The following is a 24,932-nucleotide window of genomic DNA, read 5'->3' as shown; positions in this document are numbered from 1 at the left end:
CTCCCTATGTTGAGACAGCTGTACGTTCCAGTGCTTTCTCCCTGACCATCCATATGTATTGGTGACTGTGCGTTCTCATACAGCCTGAATTGTATGCATGTACCATAACATTAGACTTAATATATTGTGAAGTATTCAATAACCATTATGTAGATGCTAGCGTGAAAAAGGGTTTAATTTCCTAGAGGAAAGTGGACATTTTTAAAAATAAACTTTATTAGATCATTACAGTGTTGTGTTAGTGTTTGGGAGAACACAGTGGGAAAAAATAAGAATACAAAAGTTGATCTGGAACAGGTCACCTCCGCACCGGAGGAGGTCAGGCCCCTCCTACAGGCTGCTGATCGTCTCCAGCAGTGAGGAGAAGAGGAGGCCGTCCACAACAGCCTGGTCTGCATACCGGCACAACTTCCTGTCGGACATGAAGAATGGAATAACTTAATTCGATAACTCATACAGCATCATATCAGATCACAACCCTATGAATGTATTTTGACCTCTAGCAGAGCCTGCTTGCTCAATTTTTAAACGGTTTGGTTTGTTATCAACGTCAGAGATGTCGTTATGCCACTGCATAGTTGGATGCCATGTGCGGACGTTCTAGACTCCGCCGTAAGACATCTAGCCTTTATATATATATCTATGGTTCTCCCTATATTAGACATTCTCTGCCTCTAGTTCTGAGTGCAGCGGTCAGGAGGTCCTGAATGCTACACGTCTCATGGTGCTACGATCAATAAGGATGACACGACTCACTAACCATGAGCCTTTGCATATTTCGCTAAATAAATTCCAAATAGCCATAGGCCCAGCTTTGGCGTAATAATTGACGTAACAACTTATTGTAAATGGTCAGTAGCCTAGTCTATCGATTAAGGTAGGCCACTCTGAAGCATGTACACTGTCTGCTTCATTTGATCTTGATAGGCTAAGCATTCTGTAGCAAATAATAACAATAAACCCACTTTTTATTAATTAAAACTACTTCAGCATAATAATGCACTTTATGCATATGTGCAATTTAGCTAGCAGGGGAAGAATACAAACAACGAAAATCACCAGTTAACTTGATTTAAATTTGCCAGAACTATAGACTTAGACAATAACAGGCTTAAATGAACTGACAACATAAATTATACGACTTACAGTTCTCAAGGACGCACACACGCAATCTCAACTGCGGTGTGAAGCGTGTGTCCGTGCAATTCTCCGACATGCACTCTAACAATCATTGCTGATAGACGGCTTAAAATGTTGTACAGCCTGATTTCTGAAACCGTGGCGGCAGAAATGTAGCCATAGAGGAAACACTGCACTAGCTATATATTATCATTCCAGGTTAAGAATACCAATGGAGGTTGCGTTGGAAATCGTAAATCAAACTTTTGTCAGCATTTTGAGTGGAAATGTAATTTGCATTTGTACAGGTGTATTCGTGCACGTCGGGCTGCCCTCGCAGCGGAACGACAGTTTAGTGGCCGCTCTGTCCATTCGCGCACCTCACAGTTGCGTATTGATCAGACAAGAAGACACGCTTATCAACTCTATTACTATTGATCAAAACAGAACGAGGGTTCGGCTGTAGCCTACTTGAAACATACTATTGAGAACATATTCGCTGACATGCATTGCACGTTTTTTTTTTTTTCCCGCATAGCACTTTTTTTTGCCTTTGGCGCTCGGGAAAACGGCTTTGGCGCGCGCCAAAATTTTCTCTATGCAGGACAAACCCTGGAATAGATGGGTCTATGCAACAGGATGCTTCTGAGCCTGTGTAGTAACCCATGTCATGCTGAAATGTAACTTTGGTGTATGTAGGAATGCAGAAGGCATGGTGATGCCCTGGGACTGGTGTGAGCACAATAGGGCCTCTCAGCTCATGGGAGTAAAACTCTTTGCTCCTGCAAGACAAGTCAGACCAGTTGGTCTGACCCACCTTTGGATATACATCCCACCCTAAAATGCCCCATTCCCCCTGGAGACCCTGCCCCCCCTTCTCGGATGCCCCATTCCCCTGGAGACCCTGCCCCCCCTTCTCGGATGCCCCATTCCCCTGGAGACCCTGCCCCCCCTTCTTCTCGGATGCCCCATTCCCCCTGGAGACCCTGCCCCCCCTTCTTCTCGGATGCCCCATTCCCCCTGGAGACCCTGCCCCCACCCTTCTCCTCGGATGCCCCATTATTTTGGTCGATTATTCCTCCCCTTCAATAATACCAATTGGTATTGTATTTTATATCGTTGGAAAGCCTGATTAATCACCATTACAACGAGGTACAACTTGTAAGGATCATGCATTCGTGGAATGAGCAACACAGCTAACCGTGTGGGTAGCGGCCCCAAAAAATGTGGTGGCGGTTGTTAAAGGTGACTAATCAGGCTTTCCAACGATATAACATACAATATCAATTGGTATTATTAAAGGGGAGAAATAATCAACCTAAATAAAGTTTCCTAACTTTTTTTGAGGAGTTTAGAATTTCACTGTATTAAAATATATTTTTTATAACTGTGATAACTGGGTTTTATGATTTGTTTGCATGTTTTAAGAGCGACAGTTTGCGACCGTTAGTTTTGAGCTAATACAGAGTTCTGTTGCTACAGGTAATCCAAACTTCTGCGTTGTCATGACGTCCATGACTGTCAATCTCTGCATGTTTGCACATAACAGAAAAACAGGAACATCCTTTTGGCTAGATGATCACACAGTCCCTAAACAGGACAGATGGATATTTAACTTACCCAAGGACAAAACCATTTTTCACGGCCGACGATGTGAATCATGTACACTGTTTCGGCTCCATCATACATGTACTCCAAAATAAACAAGTCTATTATATTTCCATTGTCGATTGCTGGTCAGGAATTTAAATGCAACAAATTAAATTTAAATTAACAACGGCATATCACGTAATTAAGACGGGCCAGCCGTTCGCCTCGGGCTATTGAAGGGCTATTGAAGTGCAGTAGAAGAATGGTGTCGACTTGGGTACTTAGTATCATACTGATGAAATGCTATGGAAGCTTTTATATATTATTGGGAGTCAGGTGGCTGAGCGGTGAGGGAATCGGGCTAGTAATACGAAGGTTGCAAGTTCGATTCCCGGTCATGCCAACTGACGTTGTGTCCTTGGGTAAGGCACTTCACCCTACTTGCCTCGGGGGAATGTCCCTGTACTTACTGTAAGTCGCTCTGGATAAGAGCGTCTGCTAAATGACTAAATGTAAATTAGCATTGAGGGACCAGAGGTTTCAGTTTCAGCCAGACAGAGTTGTGCAGAGATGGCTGTCAGCAGGGAAGAGAGCACGTCATGTTTGAGGTTAAAAGTCAATTATTTTTTATCACTAGAAATGTGATTTCATTTTTGTTCTTTTTATATCCAGGATGTGTTTAATAAATGGTTAAACATGTTAACAGAATAACATAACTTATAAGTCTTTGGTTTTGTTGTAACAATGATAAATTACAACTTTTGGAGGGGGGGCCAGTAAGTTTCAAACCAATTCTTTTTAATGTTGAGCCCTGCAAAACATAAATATAAAACTGAGGTATGATCATTATTGTGTATGAAACATTTGGAATTTGCTTTTGTTTTGTAAGGGCTGCCTGCTGGAACATCTAGAACAGGGGTACTCAATTAGAAACCCAAAAGGTCCACTCACCAAATTTCCCTTCAGTCCAGGGTTTGGAACAGTGATGGTTTATTTTTCTGGCCCTTACCTCAGAGTTCTGGGGGTAATTAGCAAATCGATTAGCCTGCGTTGTTGCGAATGACACACACAACCTGCGTGACCCACAGAGGTTGCGGCCAACGTTGAGTGAGTGGTCATGGTGATTACAGCTCCCGATTGGACCTTTGGATTGGACACGGAAGATATAAACCACATCTAATAGGAAAACATATATAGGCTATAGCGCAAAATCACGCACCAATGAATTGGTGCATGATCGCTTGGATCATGACTAAATTAGAATGTTGCTTTTGGCTTTGGTCAATTGTATTGCGTCTGCATCTGGGTCAGGACCGGAGTACGACTACTGAGTACCCCCCATCTAGAATATGTAAAAAGGGTAGGTATAATAACATAAAGCTTCACCCTACACTTTCTGTCAATATATAGTTTTTTGTGCTAGATAAATAGTAAAATATGTTTTGGTATACATTTTTTGTTGTTTCTTATTTTGTCTGTGGTAAATACTTTTATTGAACATACACAAAAAACGTCAATTTCTTTTCAAACAATATGCATCTTCTCAATTCTGATCCTGAGTTATGACTAGGGCTGAACGATTAATTGCATTTGCGATAATATCGCGATGTGACAAAACAAGATTTTGTAATTGCAAAGGCTGTGATTTTACTTTGGTCACGTGACACGCGAGAGTAACGCAGTTTGCAGTCGAAGGATCAACTTTTCACATTACACTTTACCTTGACCTGTACGATGGCCTCAGGCTCGACAGAACCTGACACTACAGACACTTTGCCAATTTTGCCTTTAAAAAGATGCTGTGCAACACTTTGCGCAGAATCTGCCAGGTGAACGTTGCTCCCTCACAGGGCAACACCACCATCCTGATTCGGCCCTAAAAAAACACCACAAAGCCATGTACGATGCATAGATAAAATGCCGAATACCAGTCTGTCAAATAAGCCAAATAACACCCGACAGGATCACTGATCGACATGTTTCAAAGCCTAACTCCATATTCATGTACGAAATTACTCAAGCAGTCACAGCGTTCATCACGAAAGATATGATGCCCCTCGGTGATACACATACAGTAGGATCACTATGGCTGTCAGTGCATACTGTTTCTGTTAGGCTACTGACTGGATCAGAAATGTTCAGTGTTTTTTTTTAATTTTTATTTAACCTTGAGATGCGTGAGTTCTAAATATTTCCAACGGTCCCCACAGCACAAGTTTTTTCCCCAATGCACATGTTATATTAGCCTACGTTTAGCTTTGATGTACCAAAATATTTTCGAAGAAGTATGTTTTCCTTAACTTTTCTGAACTTTGTGTGTTATGTTGCTGACTGGAGATCAGTAGTATATATCTATATTTATTAATAATAAATCATATAATAATCGCAATTGCAATATTAGTCCAAATAATCGCAATTAGCTTATTTTCCGAAATCGTTCAGCCTTCGTTATGACCATGTCATTTTAGGCAGAAATTCAAAAGGTAACTGGCCAAGTCATAAAACGCCAGTCGAGTGTGTGAATGAGTGTGAGTGTGTTTGCGCGTGTGTGCGCACGTATGTGTGTACATGTGTGTATGTGTGTACATGTGTGTATGTGTGTACATGTGTGTGTTCAGATCGTACTTGAATACTCGGAGGCTCATGCTGCTCCTCTCAAACTCCCGGGCCTTGCTGGCTCCTGATTGGATGACGTCCGGGGGCAGGTTGGCGAGCCGGGCAGCATTGAAGCCGTAGCTCTTAGGACACGCTCCCGAGGTGAACTTGTAGAGGAAGGTGATGGCCTCCAGGCTGGGGTCGTCACTCTCCTTCTCCACCATGCAGGCCTGGCGGGCAGAGACGTAGCTGGGATTGTAACCTGGTACAGTGTGAGCAGATGGAGCACCATGTGTAAGCAGGCCTGCCGGTCACAGTACCATGTGGCCCAGCCTGACAGCAGTGCTGTGGCTGTAGTCCTCCACCAGGCTGTGGTAGTGGGTGGAGAACAGAGTCCTGCAGCCCAGCCTCTCCGCCAGCTCGCTCACCACGGCACTGGCGATGGCCGTCCCGTCATAGGTGGCTGTGCCCCTGCCTGCACACACAGCACACACACACACAGCACACACAGCACACACAGCACACACACACACACACACAGCACACACAGCACACACAGCACATGCACCACACACACACACAGCACACACAGCACATGCACCACACACACACACACACACACACACACAGCACACAGCACACACACACAGCACATGCACCACACACACACACACACACACAGCACACACAGCACACGCAGCACATGCACCACACACACACACAGCACACACAGACACAGCACACACAGCACACACACACACAGCACACACACACAGCACACACACAGCACACACACATGCACCACACAGCACATGCACCACACACACACACAGCACATGCACCACACAGCACATGCACCACAACACAGCACACACACACAGCACACACAGCACATGCACCACACACACACACACACACACACACAGCACACACAGCACATGTACCACACACACACACACAGCACACACAGACACAGCACACACAGCACACACACACACAGCACACACACACAGCACATGCACCACACAGCACACACACACACAGCACACACACATGCACCACACAGCACATGCACCACACACACACACAGCACATGCACCACACAGCACATGCACCACACAGCACAAACACACAGCACAAACACACAGCACAAACACACAGCACACACGGTCTGTTTAGTTAGTAGCTAGGTAGATCTAGGGATATCTCGGTAGATCGAGGGGTATGTATGGTAGATCTAGTAGATGTAAGTATTTCTTACCCAGCTCGTCCAGCAGCACCAGGGAGTGCTGTGTTCCATGCAGCAGGATGCTGGCCGTCTCACTGAGCTCCACGAAGAAGGTGCTCTCACCTGCACACAGCACAGGTGTGTTAGAGGACTGTGGTGTGTGTGTTAGAGGGACTGTGCGTAGCGGTGTGTGTGTCTCACCAGCCATGATGCGGTCCGACGCCCCTAGGCGTGTGAAGATCCGGTCCACAGGGGAGAAGCGGAGGCTCTCAGCTGGGACATAGCAGCCCAGCTGGGCCAGAACCACCACCAGCCCACACTGAAGGGTCATAGGGTTATAGTTATACCACCAGCCCACACTGAAGGGTCATAGGGTTATAGTTATACCACCAGCCCACACTGAATGGTCATAGGGTTATAGTTATACCACCAGCCCACACTGAAGGGTCATAGTTATACCACCAGCCCACACTGAAGGGTCATAGTTATACCACCAGCCCACACTGAAGGGTCATAGGGTCATAGTTATACCACCAGCCCACACTGAAGGGTTATAGTTATACCACCAGCCCACACTGAAGGGTTATAGTTATACCACCAGCCCACACTGAAGGGTTATAGTTATACCACCAGCCCACACTGAAGGGTCATAGGGTCATAGTTATACCACCAGCCCACACTGAAGGGTCATAGGGTCATAGTTATACCACCAGCCCACACTGAAGGGTCATAGGGTTATAGTTATACCACCAGCCCACACTGAAGGGTCATAGGGTCATAGTTATAACACCAGCCCACACTGAAGGGTCATAGTTATACCACCAGCCCACACTGAAGGGTCATAGTTATACCACCAGCCCACACTGAAGGGTCATAGTTATACCACCAGCCCACACTGAAGGGTCATAGGGTCATAGTTATAACACCAGCCCACACTGAAGGGTCATAGTTATACCACCAGCCCACACTGAAGGGTCATAGTTATACCACCAGCCCACACTGAAGGGTTATAGTTATACCACCAGCCCACACTGAAGGGTCATAGTTATACCACCAGCCCACACTGAAGGGTCATAGTTATACCACCAGCCCACACTGAAGGGTCATAGTTATACCACCAGCCCACACTGAAGGGTCATAGGGTCATAGTTATAACACCAGCCAACACTGAAGGGTCATAGTTATACCACCAGCCCTCACTGAAGGGTCATAGTTATACCACCAGCCCACACTGAAGGGTTATAGTTATACCACCAGCCCACACTGAAGGGTCATAGGGTTATAGTTATACCACCAGCCCACACTGAAGGGTCATAGGGTCATAGTTATAACACCAGCCCACACTGAAGGGTCATAGTTATACCACCAGCCCACACTGAAGGGTCATAGTTATACCACCAGCCCACACTGAAGGGTCATAGGGTCATAGTTATACCACCAGCCCACACTGAAGGGTCATAGGGTCATAGTTATACCACCAGCCCACACTGAAGGGTCATAGTTATACCACCAGCCCACACTGAAGGGTCATAGTTATAACACCAGCCCACACTGAAGGGTCATAGTTATAACACCAGCCCACACTGAAGGGTCATAGTTATAACACCAGCCCACACTGAAGGGTCATAGGGTTATAGTTATACCACCAGCCCACACTGAAGGGTCATAGGGTTATAGTTATACCACCAGCCCACACTGAAGGGTCATAGGGTTATAGTTATACCACCAGCCCACACTGAAGGGTCATAGGGTTATAGTTATACCACCAGCCCACACTGAAGGGTCATAGTTATACCACCAGCCCACACTGAAGGGTTATAGTTATACCACCAGCCCACACTGAAGGGTCATAGTTATACCACCAGCCCACACTGAAGGGTCATAGTTATACCACCAGCCCACACTGAAGGGTTATAGTTATACCACCAGCCCACACTGAAGGGTCATAGTTATACCACCAGCCCACACTGAAGGGTCATAGTTATACCACCAACCCACACTGAAGGGTCATAGTTATACCACCAGCCCACACTGAAGGGTCATAGGGTTATAGTTATACCACCAGCCCACACTGAAGGGTCATAGTTATACCACCAGCCCACACTGAAGGGTCATAGTTATACCACCAGCCCACACTGAAGGGTCATAGTTATAACACCAGCCCACACTGAAGGGTTATAGTTATACCACCAGCCCACACTGAAGGGTCATAGGGTCATAGTTATACCACCAGCCCACACTGAAGGGTCATAGGGTCATAGTTATAACACCAGCCCACACTGAAGGGTCATAGTTATACCACCAGCCCACACTGAAGGGTCATAGTTATACCACCAGCCCACACTGAAGGGTCATAGGGTCATAGTTATACCACCAGCCCACACTGAAGGGTCATAGTTATACCACCAGCCCACACTGAAGGGTCATAGTTATACCACCAGCCCACACTGAAGGGTCATAGTTATACCACCAGCCCACACTGAAGGGTCATAGTTATACCACCAGCCCACACTGAAGGGTCATTGTTATACCAGGGTTATAGGGTCAGGGTTATAGGGTCAGGGTTATAGGGTCAGGGTTATAGGGTCAGGGTTATAGGGTCAGAGTTATAGGGTCAGAGTTATAGGGTCAGAGTTATAGGGTCCAGTCAGCAGAGGCTTTTATACAAAGACACATATAGTAGTGCATATAGGAAGTATAAAATAGGGATATTGATAGATAGTAGAGATGGGCATTTGACATGATTTCACAATTCGAATAGTATCCCCAATTTTTTTTCGATATCCAAATAGTCTATATTTACTTATAATCCTGAGGTTCCATTATGAAATTGGCCAGACATGACGCAAAGTATATAGTTAACACATGAACCACTACATTCTGGCAAGAATTGTGACTGTTAAAGCTATTAGAATAAATAAGAGTTACGCCTAAATAAAGAAAACAATGGCATGATAAATGTATTGAACATGACGTAAAAACAATGAACTTTAAAAAAAAAATGCTGCGTCTTCAGACGTACGCTCTTAAACCGTGCGCAATAACACTAAGCCTGTTACTGTCTTAAAATAAAAAGTTAAAAGTTACATTGGATGAAATTACATTAAGTAGGCAAAAATTTCTAAAACAGTGATTATGCTACATCACTACTTATTTAAATAAATTAAGCCAGTACCGCACTATCCCTACGCATAAAAAAAGGAGCATTTCTATGGGTGCATTGTGGGTGAAGGGTTGCAGCACTAGCATGATTCAAGGTTGAAAAGGAGGTGATGAGGTGCTGTGTTTGTCTGACCTGAACAAAGTTGTTTCTTTATGATTTATCCTCATGTGATTCTGCATTGAGCTGGTGGATTTGTTGTACACTAGCTTGACATTTATTTTACATTTAACATTATTTAGGTCACCAATCTGATGGAAACACCTTGCTCTGCTTACAAGCCATTTCTCTGGTTTTGAGCACCAACTGAAAGGAGACTCGCAGCAGAATGCAACATCAACCTTTGGGTTTCTTTTTTACCAATTTCAAACATCACAACTAAGCTATTAGAATTCATGACACATGAAAAATGTATTTCCAGCTTATTTAATAAAAAGTATTTGAATACTAACTTACTTTTGGATATTCGGATATTCAATTAACCACTCTCATCCCTGGTACATAGTGCAGACAGGAAGTACATAGTGCAGACAGGAACAGCATATAGGCGGATACCAACCTGTCTCATGAGAGTGGATTTTCCACCCATGTTGGGTCCAGTGACCAGAACACAGGGGGCTTGGCCTGTCACACCACTTCCTGCTTCCTGCCCCTCCTCCTCCTCTCTGCCAGGGCAGCCAATGGCAATGTCATTGGGGATGAAGTCGTCTCCAAAGAACGTCTTGGTGACACAGGGGTGGCGGGACCCGCGCAGGTCCAAGAAGGAAGCTGATTGGCTGTCATCACCAGGAAGCAGCACCTGAGGCCTGCTCATTGGTCCATCTCCCCCCTGGCTGTACCGGGTCAAGCTCAAGAGCACGTCTGATTGGAGGAAATTATGAGTGTGATAAGATAACCAGCAGGGCTGCAGCGCAGCAGGGGGCACAGTTCAGTTTCACGGTTTCTAAGCCACAGTGACAGGACAGTTTCGATATCTTTATATTTAAGAAAGATTTAACACATCACCCTATTATAAATAGATATTGTAGTTCTGGCAGTGTAGCTGGTATTGTGTTTCTGGTAGCTGATATTGTGTTTCTGGTAGCTGATATTGTTGTTCTGGGAGCTGATATTGTGGTTCTGGTAGCTGATATTGTTGTTCTGGGAGCTGATATTGTGGTTCTGGTAGCTGATATTGTTGTTCTGGGAGCTGATATTGTGGTTCTGGTAGCTGATATTGTGGTTCTGGTAGCTGATATTGTGGTTCTGGTAGCTGATATTGTGGTTCTGGTAGCTGATATTGTTGTTCTGGGAGCTGATATTGTTGTACTGGGAGCTGATATTGTTGTTCTGGGAGCTGATATTGTTGTTCTGGGAGCTGATATTGTGGTTCTGGGAGCTGATATTGTTGTTCTGGGAGCTGATATTGTTGTTCTGGTAGCTGATATTGTTGTTCTGGTAGCTGATATTGTGGTTCTGGAATTATGAAATGTTTGCAGATGCCTTCTACACACACAATACCTAGCCAGTGCAGCCACACAGACACCCCATCCAGGTTTTACATATATTTCAGGGGGGGAGGTAGACCTTAATTTTGCCACCCATTCATTTTCTATGGAAATCACGTGACAGGCCCCGCAAGGCAGCGTGAGACAGCCGGCAACATGAGCAGGCGAACAGGCTGCCTAGCCAGAGAAGCTAACCCTTTTTCTATGCGTTTATTAGGGTATTTGTGGACGATCAATGTCAGAATGTTGCAAGTCGAAACGAAACTAGCTAGTACAACAAGGAAGTATATGCAAGGAAGTAAACGTTATTTCCAGCATCACACAGATTCACTTGCGAGGAGCATATTAGACAAATTCACGCAAATGTAGTCTCTACCAGTGGATCGGAAGCCCCACTCAGCGACAGACGATCAGGTAAAAATAATAATGGCAACGTTGCACAAACTTTAGGTGCAAATGAATTGAACTTTTGAGGTGACAAGCAAGAAGCACATTGCTTGTATGTGTGAAAACAGCTTTATCTCGTGGGTCAGTTTTATGGGAATATATAGCCTAATTATACATAGTGCACTTATATAGATAGAGCACAGTGCCGGCGAAGATGTCGGTGACACAGATTTCTGGAATTATAGACGCAGTGCCCGTGATGCAGCTGGTGATGACAGTTCTTCTCAGTGGCTTTGGTATCTATATTGTTCAGATCACAATTGAAAATCTCTCAAGTACTTGTTCAACCTCCACATCATCGATTCTAAACACTTATGCACATTATAAAATAAATGTATCATTATTTGAAAATAAAGCAGAAATGCAGTCGGGAGTGCTGCTGCGTTACGGGATATGTAGGCCTACCTGTCTCTACACTTTACGTGCTTCATACAGTCATTATGAAGCTTCAATGATTCGTGTTTGAATTGTTTTGATGCTGTTACAAATTTGGACAGTCCCGCAATTGAAGGCCCACAGAATGTACAGTACACACAGTGCATTGCTCCGTCTTGGTACCTTAACCATTGCTGCCACCGTCAGTATTGCCAGTATTCCCATGGCAATACTACTTTTGAAACAAGTATTGCCTCATTTGCCTGGCAATACTACTTTTTCGCAGACCTTATGAGGTTTATTTAATTTAGAAAACTTAAGTAAACTGTAATGACAACCACATTTTATTTAGTGAGAAATCTAAATCGATACGAAAACATTAGACTTATCAACAGGCTACACGCTGCGCCTTGCGCTGGCGAAAGACTTTGGCAATCCTAGAGCTAGGCTACTTATACTCTGGTGATGGCACCTATGGCTGGTATTCTTCAAGCCACTGGTGTTGAATTTCAGATGTCCGTATCATTCTCACTCACACGCTCCGTTTGACATGGCAGATTGTCCGCTTCATTTTAACACGTCAGATCTGAGTAGCCTAGCTCTAGCTATATATGCGATTGCTGCGTGTCTTGACGAGAGGTTGATTTTAAAAAAAATCAAGGTTAGGCTATACCATTCTGGGAGGGTGTGGGGGGGTCGCGGGGCTGAAGCCAACTTGATGTGTTGAATAATCAGAGAACGTTTGAATACGTATTCTTAAAATACACATTACTGTTTTAATAAATGCTCATAATAAATCATAGCATGTTGCCTAAAACCTAAGGTAAGCACAAAAATAATCAGTGATACATTTGCGACTCCAAATTACAGTCACAATGGCATTTCAAAAGGTTGCAAATGTAACAATTTCGGTCGCAGTGTAGTGCCCTGAAACATACATTTTTGTAACAAGATTTACTTATCTATATTGTATATGTTTTACATATTTTATCCCCTTAGTATTAGTTAGACTTTGTACACTACTTTATTTATGATTCATATATGTTTACAGGGTTTCTGCAGGTTTCAGTAAGTCAAATTTAAGACCTTTTTAAGACTTTTTAAGGAACGAAATTTAAGACCTACACGATGTATTACCAAAATTCAAATCAAAGAAATTCAGAAAAAAATATTTGTATTTAAATGAATTCAGTCATTGAAAAAGCATTAATTTTACACATAGGTTAATCACATTAGTAACCTTCCACACCCAACAACGTCCCAAATCCCCAAAACCTTACGCCCAAAATGAAAATAGGGTAAAACAAACTTGCCCTCAAATAGAGAAAGTGTGTGCGTGAGTGTGTGACTCCAGCACCTTCACACCCAATTGAATATTTTTTTGGCCAAGTTTGCAGCGAGCCTCATACCTGGAGCTGGGTACCGCTTGTAACCCTATAACAGTGGTCTAGCCATGTCTCGTTGAAAATACACTTTCCCATTTTCCACACGTAGCCGAACTTTAACAAACTGTGAGGAGACGCAGGCGTATTTCGCGGGCAGGTATTGTATTTATCACAGGATTTGTAGTTTTATCACCACATACGTACCAATACCAATATCCCCCAGAAAGATCTACAACACACCGAACCAACGTTCTGAGAGCTCCGCTCTGTAGGCTACTAATTTTTTGCTACTTTATAATAACTTTCTGCGACCAGCGTTTCTGAAAATGAACGAGGGTAAAACTTTTTTTAGACCTGACTGGATTAAATTTAAGACCTCGGATGAAAATCTAGCCGTTTTTAAGACTTTTTAAGGCCTTAAATTTTAAGTTCAGAATTTAAGACTTTTTAAGACCCCCAGAAACCCTGTGTTTAATGTATGCACCTTCCTGCCACAGTAAATTCCTTGTTTGTGTGAACTTTCATGGCGAATAAAACCAATTCTGATTTATATTGGCGTTCTGTTAGCGAGCCAGCATTTCAACCCCTTTGAAATCAGAGATTCAATGTTCTGCCAACAGTCAGCACTAGTCAGCACTTCGCTTCTAAACAAATCTTTCCTATTTTCCTTACTAGGAACTCCGGTATGGGCTCAAAACGGGGCCAAAAGTATTGCAAATGCGTATAGGACAATCCACAAATGTAAAACGTGTTCCGCAAATGTAAAACGTGTTCCGAAAATGTAAAACGTGTTTCGCAAATGTAAAACATGTTCCGCAAATGTAAATTGCTTTCCACAAATGTAAATCAAGATCCACAAATGTGATTAACTATCCACAAACAATCACAATCACAATTTTGATTTGCCTTTGAGTTTTTTTCTAACTACATATTTGCAAGACATTTTCAAGGGGATCGCGTAAAATTGGTGCCATAAAGCTTTGCAAATAGGGCATTAAAAAGCTTGGCAACCCTGCCAAGAATTCAAAGTTCAAAACGTACATTTTTTTATAAAATCATTTTATTTAATAAACTTGTATTTTTATTCTTGTGATTTATATATGCAATATGTGTGTTATTGCAATTGTTTAGACGTTACGATGACGAATGTAGCAGTTACGCATAATCAAATAAAATAAAAATTGTAGAATAAGCAGTGCTTTTACTGTCCGTTCACTGCGGACGACAAGCGAAAAACTCACTTGCGCACTTCGATCCTGTATTCTTCAACATGTACAGTACCAGTCAAAAGTTTGGACACATTTTCCCATTTAAGTGCGTCTTACTGACATCACCGCATATCACTGGTGGTGGGGTATGTGACTGGAAATACATCTAACATGCTAAGTATATAGATGGATATAGATGGACACATATGGATGACCGAGCACCACCTCCAGCTGAACCTCGCCAAAACAGAACTTCTCATCATCCCGGCTAAACCCTCTATCTCCCACGATCTCTCAATCACCCTGGGATCTGCGACGGTGACCCCTTCATCCTCTGCCAGGAACCTTGGGGTTACCATGGACGACGAGCTCTCCCTCACGGCCCACATTGCTGCGGTCTCCCGGTCGTGTAGATTCACCCTCTACAACATCCGGAAGATCAGGAGATACCTGTCTGAGCACTCCACCCAGCTGCTAGTCCAAGCACTTGTCCTCTCCAAGTTGGACTATTGCAACTCGCTGCTCGCTGGTCTCCCAGCATGTGCAACCCGCCCTCTTCAGAGGATTCAGAACGCAGCGGCCCGCCTGGTCTACAATCTACCCAGACGCTCCCATGTTACCCCGCTCCTCATCTCTCTCCACTGGCTACCTATCATGGCCCATATCAGATTCAAGACCCTGGTATTGACCTTCCGAGCAGTGAACGGGAGTGCACCCGTCTACATCAAGTCTCTCCTGCAGCCCTACACCCCCACCCGTCACCTACGGTCTTCTTCAGACAACCGCCTGGTGGTCCCACCGCTCAAGACCGCCCGGTCCCAACACAAGCTCTTCTCCTGTCTGGCCCCCCAGTGGTGGAATCAACTCCCCACTTCCATCAGAGACACTGACTGTCTCTCCACCTTCAAGAAAAGGCTCAAGACGCACTTGTTCCGGGAGTACAACGGTACTTAGGAATGGTTCGCTTGACCCGATGTTAGTTTCCTCAAGGATCACAATGACTCTTGCTTAGAGACTTGTTGCTCTTGTGGTTAGTGGTAACTGACTTAAATTTTTGTACTCGCTGTGATATAGTTTTATTATTGTTGCTTGCTTTTTTTCCACAGGTACACTTGCACTTATAGCAGTTCATGTTGTTTAATTGTAACTTGTTCAACTACATGCTCTTATGGTTCTTCCCTTTGGCACTTATTTTGGTTGTTCACAATGTGTGCTTCATGTTTTGGCTACTCGCAATGTTTTGTGGCTATCTCGTTGTTATGATCAGTGACCTATGCACTTTGTAAAGCTCTCTCTTGGAAGTCGCTTTGGATAAAAGCGTCTGCTAAATGAATAAATGTAAATGTAAATGTAAGTATATAACGCATCTGGCGTGTGCTAAATGACTAAAAATATCCGACGCCATCACCCAGGTGTGCCAATCACTGGAACGAGACAAAAATATGTTTTCAACTTCTCCCTACAGTGCTTAACCAGCCATTAGATACACATACAAAAATGGACAAATAAATTACTGACGCAATCGGAATTTACATGTCATCTTCAATGCGCCGTATTCACTCGTAGAGGAACCTGGTTTGTTTTGCTTTTCCCTCCGTTGTACCGAACTCGTACAGAACCGTGATGTCTGAACCGCGGTATGAACCGAACCGTGACTTCAGTGTACCGTTCCACCCCTAATAGGCAGATAGACACAGAGATTCCTGGCATTATTAGAGAGATTTTTTCCTCTTTCTTTTAGGGTGACAGTAGGGTCCACCCCCCAAAACAATGGTAGGAAAACATCATTATTATACCCAGTACAGCCACACACATACACACCATCTTGCCCAGCACAGCCACACACATACACACCATCTTACCCAGTACAACCACACTCTTCCCCTGCGCTACATCAGTGCTTGACCCGGCATCTTCCGCATTAGCTAAAGGATGCTTTGCGTTTAAGTGGTATTTGAGACTGGAAGAACTCCTACAGTAAACTAATTCCGCATAGCACAAGGTGCAAACAACCTTAGTCTTGTCGAGGTTTCCATTGGGAAGCTTCTTAAAAATACATTTTCCCTGAAGCAAACCAGGCGGCTTCATAGCTGCATCCATGTTAGCACGTCACGTTTGATGTGATAATTTCATACACAAGGCATACACACAGGTTCGAAGACTGGTTCTCGCCCCCTACAGTGCAATTCGACTAGGTATACATCCGCGCTAAAATATCAAGGTGAAATCATAGCTTGCGTAGTATAGACCCAGCTCCCAACCCAACTTTGAGAATAGATTAACGGCGATATTTTTTTTATCGCCGATAAGAGTCGCAGCGCGTTAACGCCGATAACGGACCACCACTATTATAAATGTTGTTCAGTAATCTTCAGTTTACATAAAGTGTGGCGTGGGTTGTGTGGGTGCTGCTATATGTTTAACATTTGCCAAATTCATTCATTTTAGATGGTGGTTAGCTCAAGCTCACCCCAGAAAAGTATCGATAGTGGTATCGATAAAGACTTGGATTGTTAAGCAGTCTCGAAAATGGTATCAATATCGATACAAATTTACGATCCCCATCCCTAATCTTACCCAGTACAGCCATGCATTCCACAGCGGTCTGCCAGTTCCTGTAGTTCTTGTCAAAGTTGTAGAAAAGCCTCCTCATGCAGTCCTTCAGCGCAGCGTCCCTCTTCTCCTCCTGACTCTGCAGCTCCCCAAAGAGACGCTCAATCTCACGGGTCCAGTAGCGCTTGCAGCCCTTCTTGGTGGACTTCACCTCATACTCCTCGGGCACGTTCCTCTCGGCCACGCTGTCCGGGACCTCCATCTGGTAGCGGTTGCGCCCGGTGCCCCAGTAAGCTAGGCTACGGCAGCCGAGACGCCTCCGCTGGCGCTCCAGGTAGGCCTGCAGCTCAGCCTCGCAGGCCTGGATCCCACTAAGCGCCTGGTCGTACTCGGGGTCGAAGCCTGTCTTGGGCGTGATCACGCCGGTGGTGCGTGCCTTCTGGTGGTCGAACGCCGTGTCCCAGCGTTTCAGCTCCAATGACAGGTCTGGGAAGAGGCCTTCGCCTCTGTCGGACCTCAGGCTCACAAGCTGGCGCAGCAGTTTGGACTGGGAGCCATCTGCGACGGGTCCCAGAACTGACGTGACCTCCTGCATGGTCTTGAAGCCGTCCAGCGCAGACAGGAAGTCTGCGATCTTGCGCTTGCTGTAGGTGACCTCCTCGTAGAGCACGGCTCTGGAGTCGGGGTGCTCCGGGCCCTTCAGAGGTGAACCGATACTATGGATCTTACTGAGGAGCCTCTCCAGGTCCGGAAGCTTCTTCAGCAGCTGGGAGGCCTCCTCCGCCGGGCCAGCCGCCCCCATCAGGCCCTCCAGGACGTCCAGGCGCTCCTCGATGGCCGCCGGGTTGCAAAGCGGAGCGCAGAGCCATTGCTTCAACAGCCGCTTGCCGAAGGGCGTGGAGCAGGAGTCCAGGCGCTGCAGCAGCGAGCCCTCCGTGCCGCCAGAGCCATTCTGCAGAACCTCCAGGTTGGTCAGTGTCACCCCATCCAGAACTAGACGCTGGCGGGTTTGGGCAAAGAAGCTGCTCGACCCGGACGCCTTCTCCAGCTCCACGTCCACCGGAATGTACTCCTGGAAGTTGGCCATGGACAGCAGCTCCTTGTCCACCAGGCACTTCCTGAGGTAGAAGATGCAGCCTCCCAGAGCAGACAGAGCCAGCTCGTACCCCTCCTTGGGAGTTAGGCCCAGAGAGTCTCCCTCGGAGGTCATGGAGCTCAGCACAGCTGGCAGGCTGACTCCCTCCTGCATACTTTCTCTGAAGTAGTCTTCTTCAGACAGCTGCTTCAGAGTTTTCTGGGCGTCCCAGAACTGGCTCCCTGCATTCAGCGGCTCCTGCATGGCAGAGCAGAGACAGGACTTGAGGATCTTGCGAGTCTCAGTCGACGGGTTCCCCTTCTCAAACAGAACCTGGGCCGGGGCGTAGCGCGCCACCAGGGTCCGGAGCCGTGAGCAGTGCCTGTCGTCCTGGAACTGCCCCACGTGGAACACCCCTACGGAAGTGTCCACAAAGCTGACTCCGTAGCAGCGCCCGGACGCCTCTGCCTTCTCCTTCAGGCTCAGCAGGAACGAGCTGTGGCTCTCAGCTGGGGCCCCGTCCAGCACGCTGTAGGTCTGGGTCCCGCGCGTGATAACCCTGCACACCTCACGCCGCACCACGCGGTCGAACTTGGTGGGCCTCGCCATGGCCTTGCAGCGGGACTCCATCATCTCAGGAGTCTCTGTCTGCTCCACGCGGGCCACCTTGTAGCCCCTCTGGACCAGCACGTCAGAAAAGCGCCCAAATCCAATCTCGGGGAATCCAGAGTGGGCCCAGGAGCCCTTCATAAAGGTGAGGTTCAGCTCGTTCACGCCAATCACAGCGTCCATGTGGTACAGCTCGTAGAACTTGCCCACCTTTCAAAAAAAAAAAAAAAAACATGTAAAAGAAGGAAGGAGAAAAAAGGACTGAAGTACTTTTCAGATGGAGCAAATCAAGAGGTCCCATTTTCCACACCTCCCCCTTTGCTGTAGGTCACTTTGCATAAAGCTAATAAAAACTCAAATGAGTGAATACCTTTGTACTACATGAAACAGTTCTCTAAACTTGTATATTTAATCTCTTACCAATGCAAGTGATCAACACAGATGAGCTCGAAGGATATACCCTGCAACGGTCTCTCACACCCACCTTGTAGAAGAGAACAGCGTCGAACATCTCGGCCTTCAGCTGCCACCAGCGCCGCATGCCTGGCGTGGTTCTGTTCAGGAAGTCCTCAGGGACGTACAGGGTGGTAGGGTCGTACTCCTCGTCCGACTGTCTCCTCCTGCAGGCGTCCTTCCTCCTCCCCGCCTGCAGCCACTCCAGCTTCTCGTGGTCCCAGATGCCTCCCTCTGCCCCCCCCGCCGGGCTCTCCACGCCGTCGGGGGCCGAGAAGGCAGCGAGGCGGGTCTTGGTGCTGGCCATAGGGGAGGCCCTGCTGGGGCCCTGGGGGGCCCGGGGTTTGGGCGTGGCTGAGGGCTGCTCCAAGGGGCGTTTACGCTTCACTGGCTTGATGGGGCTGTCTGGTTCACTCTCCATTTCCTCTTCAGTGCTGCTCACCACGGCCTCCTCCTCATCCTCGCTGCTCCCTGTCGCCTGGTCTGGTCTGAACTCCTCCTCCGAGCCATCGCTCTCTGAGGCCACGATGATGCGCCGGCGTTTGGGCTTGTTGCACTGCTCAGCGGCAGCACGGGAAGAACGCCGATGGGCCTTGGCCTTCGTCATCTCCTCCTCTTCCTCCTCCTCCTCAGACAGAGTAGACTTATCCAGCTGTGGAAGCAGCAGTACAGGAACATTAACGTTTCAGAGGATTATCACGTGTGGTTTGTTACTCGTAATGCCGTCGTCCAATAAATCAACTCCAACTGCACTGTAGCCCTTTAAGGTCACAAACTGCCGTTAAAAGCAAATGTCCTGACCTCCATGTCCTCCTCCTCTTCCTCGTCAGAAGGAAGGTTGCAGATGGGCGTCTGCAGCCTGGCCTCAGGGCTGTGGGCCAGGACGGCGTCGGCCAGCTCCATGGCCCTACGGATCACAGGCTTTCCACTGAAGAACACGCCTCCGACCTTAGTGTCACTGCTCTCGGAGCCTGGGGGGAGGAGAGATGGGGGCAGAGGGGGGAAAGGTACATTCAACAGAGACATTAAAAGATCCGTCAGCCGCTGATAAGACTGTTGATACATTAGCTGATACACGCTCAGCTGTAGTTATATCATTCTGATACATTTTGAATCATAATTAGTGTTTCCCAGGGTTTCCCGCAGCACTTTTCAGTTAAGGCGGCCACCTAAGCAACACACGCCTGCCGCCTTAACTACGTTGTTTTTTTAATTGCAATATCTGCCGTCATAATCACAATAAATCTCTTTTTCATCTTACAGTCAACTTTTTCTCAGATTTGTGTACTAAACATTCTCTAGAGTCTTCATATGAACCCCCCCCCCCCCCGATCTGACGGCAAACCCCACCCTACCACCTTAAGTAACACATTTTCCCATACATTTATTTATTGGTGGCGGCCCGCCACAATTAAAAATTGACTGCCACAAATGTATTACCTTGTTTTTTTTACTGTTTAACATGGCAAATAAAAACATTTCATTTTAAAGCTGCGTGCAGCGCATTGATTCGCTCAGCCCCTTCTTGCCCTGCTCGCTTTTCTCTCTCTCACTACAACAGACCAGTCTGTGAATAGCCCTCCTCTCTCAGTGCACGCTCTGAGTCAATGCGGGGGACGAACAAGAATCGGCAGGAGAATCAATCCGGAGTTTACGAACGGTTAGTATCATCATTCTCTGCACAAATGTGTCCAAAACGGATACATTCAAGTTAAATATAATTATATTCATAGTTAAATACATTCGGCAAATATAACAATACGAGTCCAACGTGACGTTTATATTATGTAAAGCTCCAAAAACTATTTTGTAGGGGTGGGAATATTTTGGTATCTCACAATTCAAATCGATTCTTAGGGGTCACGATTCGATTAAAAATCGATTCACGATTTTTTTGATTCTCAATTCTTAATCAAATTTCGATTCAATATATTTTTACAGTTGATTCCAGTTTGCTGTTTAGTGTTACTTGTTTCTATTTGACTGTGATAGGCAGTTAAGTGTTGAAGAAAAAAATCCCAATGCATCAAAACCTTGAAATGTATTGTTTTTCTTGCAGTTTAGTAAACTCATTGTTATAAAAAAATAAAAAACAATTTTTGAAATTTGTGAATCGATATGAATTGCTAGAAGACTAAATCGCGATTCAAATGCGAATTAATTTTGATGTATGATATAACTGTACACACACATGTATGATATAGCTGTACACACACCTGTATATGATATAGTCGCACACACACCTGTATTTCATATAGCTGTACACACACCTGTATATGATATAGTCGCACATACACCTGTATTTGATATAGCTGTACACACACCTGTATATGACATAGTCGCACACACACCTGTATATGATATAGCTGTACACACACCTGTATATGGCCGGAGGTACTTGGTGCTGACCCACCCGCGGGTCGGGGGCTCATCGAAGAAGTGCACGTGCAGGCGCTGGTCCTTCCCCCGCCCGCGCATCTGCTGGCCGCTGAGCGGCTGCGGCACTACCATGCACGGCCACCAGGGATGCCCTTCCAGCTTGGCCCACACAAGAGCGCCACCGCTGAAAGGACATGCCGGGCTGGAAACACTAATAACACACGTGTATTTAGCTGGTGCTCTGATACTCAACAGAGAAGATTCAAACCTGCGGCTTCTTGATCTGCAGTCTAATGCAGATCCCCTCCTCTCTTCCTGAACCTCTGGGCCCAGTTGTTCAAAAGGTTTAATCCGGATCAGAATGATATGGATTTTGAAATCCCATGTTTTGCTATCCAGGATCAAGTAATCAATCTTACTTTTGTGCTGGTTTTTCAAAGCAACATTGGATCGGATCACCCTGATCTAGATACAAACTATTCAAGATGACCAAATTCAAATTCCCAGTGTTATAAATGGGATAGCATATAACAATGTAGGCTTCTTGCTACGTAAAGAACAGGTTCAATAGCCAGCATGGGGGTCACTTTTAAGTGTTTTGATTTGAAGAGACAGAAAAAGGCAAAATAAAACAATCCAAACAGTCAGAGCCATCATCTGATCCGCAAACAAATAAAAACAAACTAATAGACATTCTTCATAAATACAATGTGAATATTTTGAACATGTGTTTCAAAATCAGAAAAAGGATAAATATCCAATAGTTTCTTCTAGAACTTTCAGAGTTCGTCTTCGGTTGTGCAGACCAGCTTTTTGAAGCTCTTTTAGCTTTTAACACATATTGAAGGGTTGAGGGAGCCAGTTGTTCAGAAGTGATCTGATCGGATTTCGGCTATTGGATTGGATCAAATCTTAAAAATGGGTTGTTCAAAATAAAAAAAGGATTCTGAAATTGGATTAGATCACGTAATCCAGTCTTGGTTTTGATCTGGATCAACCCTTCAATATGTGTTGTTCAAAACTTTTAAGTAGGACTGGGATACCTTTGATCTAAAAAACAAGATCATTCTGATCCCAGCAGAAGGGTGGATTCAGGGTGGATTTCAGGAACAAAATGTAATAAAACTCGAAATTGGTCAATAATTGGTCAATAACAATAAATTGGTCAAAAAACTATATTTGTATCATGTTGTACATATTCATGTATTTATATGAAAGAGCAGAAGTAGAGATTAATCTGGCAGAGGAACAAATCAGTCTCCCCAATTTGAGCAAACCAAAGCCAGACTTGAGATACGCCTCCTAAAAAAGGAGCTTCAAAAAGCTGGTCTGCAAACGAAAACGAACTGAAAATTCTAGAAGAACCTATTGGATATTTAGCCTCCAATGTTGCTTTGAAAAACAAGCACAAAAGTAAGATTGATTATTTGATCCTGAATAGCAAAACATGGGATTTCAAAATCCAGATAATTCAGATTCTCTTTTTTTTGTTAGAACAACTTGGCGCTGAACTCCACCACAACAGTAGTCAGGGAAGAGACCAGCATAGTTAGCTAAGCTACATCTACTCAAGAACTGCTTGCATTAAAACCACTCAGTCATAATGAAAGACTAGTTACATCAGATTACTAAATTGTCTCCTGGCTAACATTAGCTAGCCAGCTAACTAGACCAGACCTCTTACTGCTTTGCTGTTTGCAGAAAAGCCCTGCATGTAACAGTCAGCGGTCATTCTTCACATAGCCTACAACGTTCCCTAAACTACACAGTCAGTCAAAATTGTTGATACAGCTAGGCAACAAATGCTGTTATTAATAAAAACTAGATAGAAAGCTAGGCAACAATAATACAACCACAACGCTGTATTGCTAAGTCCAGTGACTGAAATCACTAATCTTGTTTAGCAGAGCTAAAGTCTGTGACGGAATTTGGCTGAACGTTATTCAGTTAATCACTTTTCTAGCAAACTAGTATGTGACTAGCCTAACATGATGCTGGAATTACCTTTCCTTCTTTGATGCTATTTTATCTCCAAACAGTTTGCTGAATCCACCCTTGGCCGCTTTCTTGCTCGTCTTGGCCGGAGTCTTGTTACTCTTTGGGGCTGCAAGCTTAGCTTGCTCGCTGGGAGAGGAGCTGGACTTGAGGACGGAGGACGGTACATCTGCCTCCGTAGGAGACGGGCTCGGCTTCGGCTTGGACACCGGTGGAGGTGACTTGTTGAAAAAATTAAAGATGGTACTTTGCTTGGCCATTTGGCTTCTTATGCAATAACTAAAAAATGTAGAAAGTATGTGATTTGAGAGATTGGACTCTTTCTATCCTCAATCGCGTGCACCACTCGCAGACAATTCCCGCGAAATGCTCAGTCGGAGTTTTTCGCAGCATGTTCGAAGAGGACGGAAACGGAAGCAAGGTGATCATGTTTTTGTATGTATTATTGTATTTATTTTGTTGGCTTTAACTGACTTTTTAGCTCTTACTGTAAAGTCGTTTTTCATTAAGGTCTCTTTGCTTCTAGTCTATTAGAGTTTCTTGGTTAATTGGGTGAAACGGCTTTTGGGCTCTGCTGTACCTCGAGGGAATCCGATCTATGCATATCTAGGGTGTTGCTCGCGGGAGTCACGGCTGATGATGGTTCTCAAACTCCAGAATTTGACTCAATTCAGCATTTTTGGTTTGACAAGATACCATAGTGTTGTCTGCCTATGCACATGGCTCCATGCCCACGTTACCATAACGTCGCCTGTGCCGTCAACCTTGACAGTTTTTGAATGTTGACTTTCATGTATGAAAAGTCTGACGGCCGGCTGTGGCCGCAAGAGGGCAGCAGAGATACATGCCCTGTCTCCAGTTGATGATCACACTTCACTGAAGCTAATTTTTTTTTTTTTTAGAAGACATTTAGCAGACGCTCTTATCCAGAGCGACTTACAGTAAGTACAGGGACATTCTCCCTGAGGCAAGTAGGGTGAAGTGCCTTGCCCAAGGACACAACTTCATTTGGCACAGCCCGGAATCGATCCGGCAACCTTCTGATTGATAGCCCGATTCCCTAACCACTCAGCCATCTGACCCCCACATTTTCAGGTGGGCTGAAAGGAGGGCGACATTGCCATAGACTTATATATTAATAGACACAGCTAGATTTTTCTTCCAAGCTGGCGTCCCCATTCATTTCTATGAAAAGTGCTCAGTGGCGCAGTGAGGCAAGCGAGAGCGCAAAATGGACCTCACCATCTTTCCAGACTGACTCGTCCGGTCTTGCG

General features: G+C 45.3%; 1 protein-coding gene across 1 annotated transcript; it reads right to left on the bottom strand.

Moving 5' to 3' along the window:
• Nucleotides 1-194: 194 nt before the first annotated feature.
• Nucleotides 195-24,061, bottom strand: msh6 (mutS homolog 6 (E. coli)). The gene is made up of 11 exons (XM_062462893.1): nucleotides 23,668-24,061; nucleotides 21,663-21,874; nucleotides 20,086-20,255; nucleotides 19,316-19,936; nucleotides 17,172-19,041; nucleotides 10,252-10,553; nucleotides 6,734-6,851; nucleotides 6,566-6,655; nucleotides 5,625-5,779; nucleotides 5,335-5,534; nucleotides 195-412 (listed from the first exon to the last, which is right to left on the bottom strand). The coding sequence occupies exons 1-11, from the start codon at nucleotides 23,916-23,918 to the stop codon at nucleotides 331-333; spliced, it is 4,071 nt and encodes a 1,356-aa protein (XP_062318877.1). The 5' UTR covers nucleotides 23,919-24,061; the 3' UTR covers nucleotides 195-330.
• Nucleotides 24,062-24,932: the final 871 nt, after the last annotated feature.

Source organism: Osmerus eperlanus, chromosome 6 (genome assembly GCF_963692335.1).
Source record: "Osmerus eperlanus chromosome 6, fOsmEpe2.1, whole genome shotgun sequence".
NCBI lineage: Eukaryota > Metazoa > Chordata > Actinopteri > Osmeriformes > Osmeridae > Osmerus > Osmerus eperlanus.
This window is presented reverse-complemented; position numbering and strand designations above follow the sequence as displayed.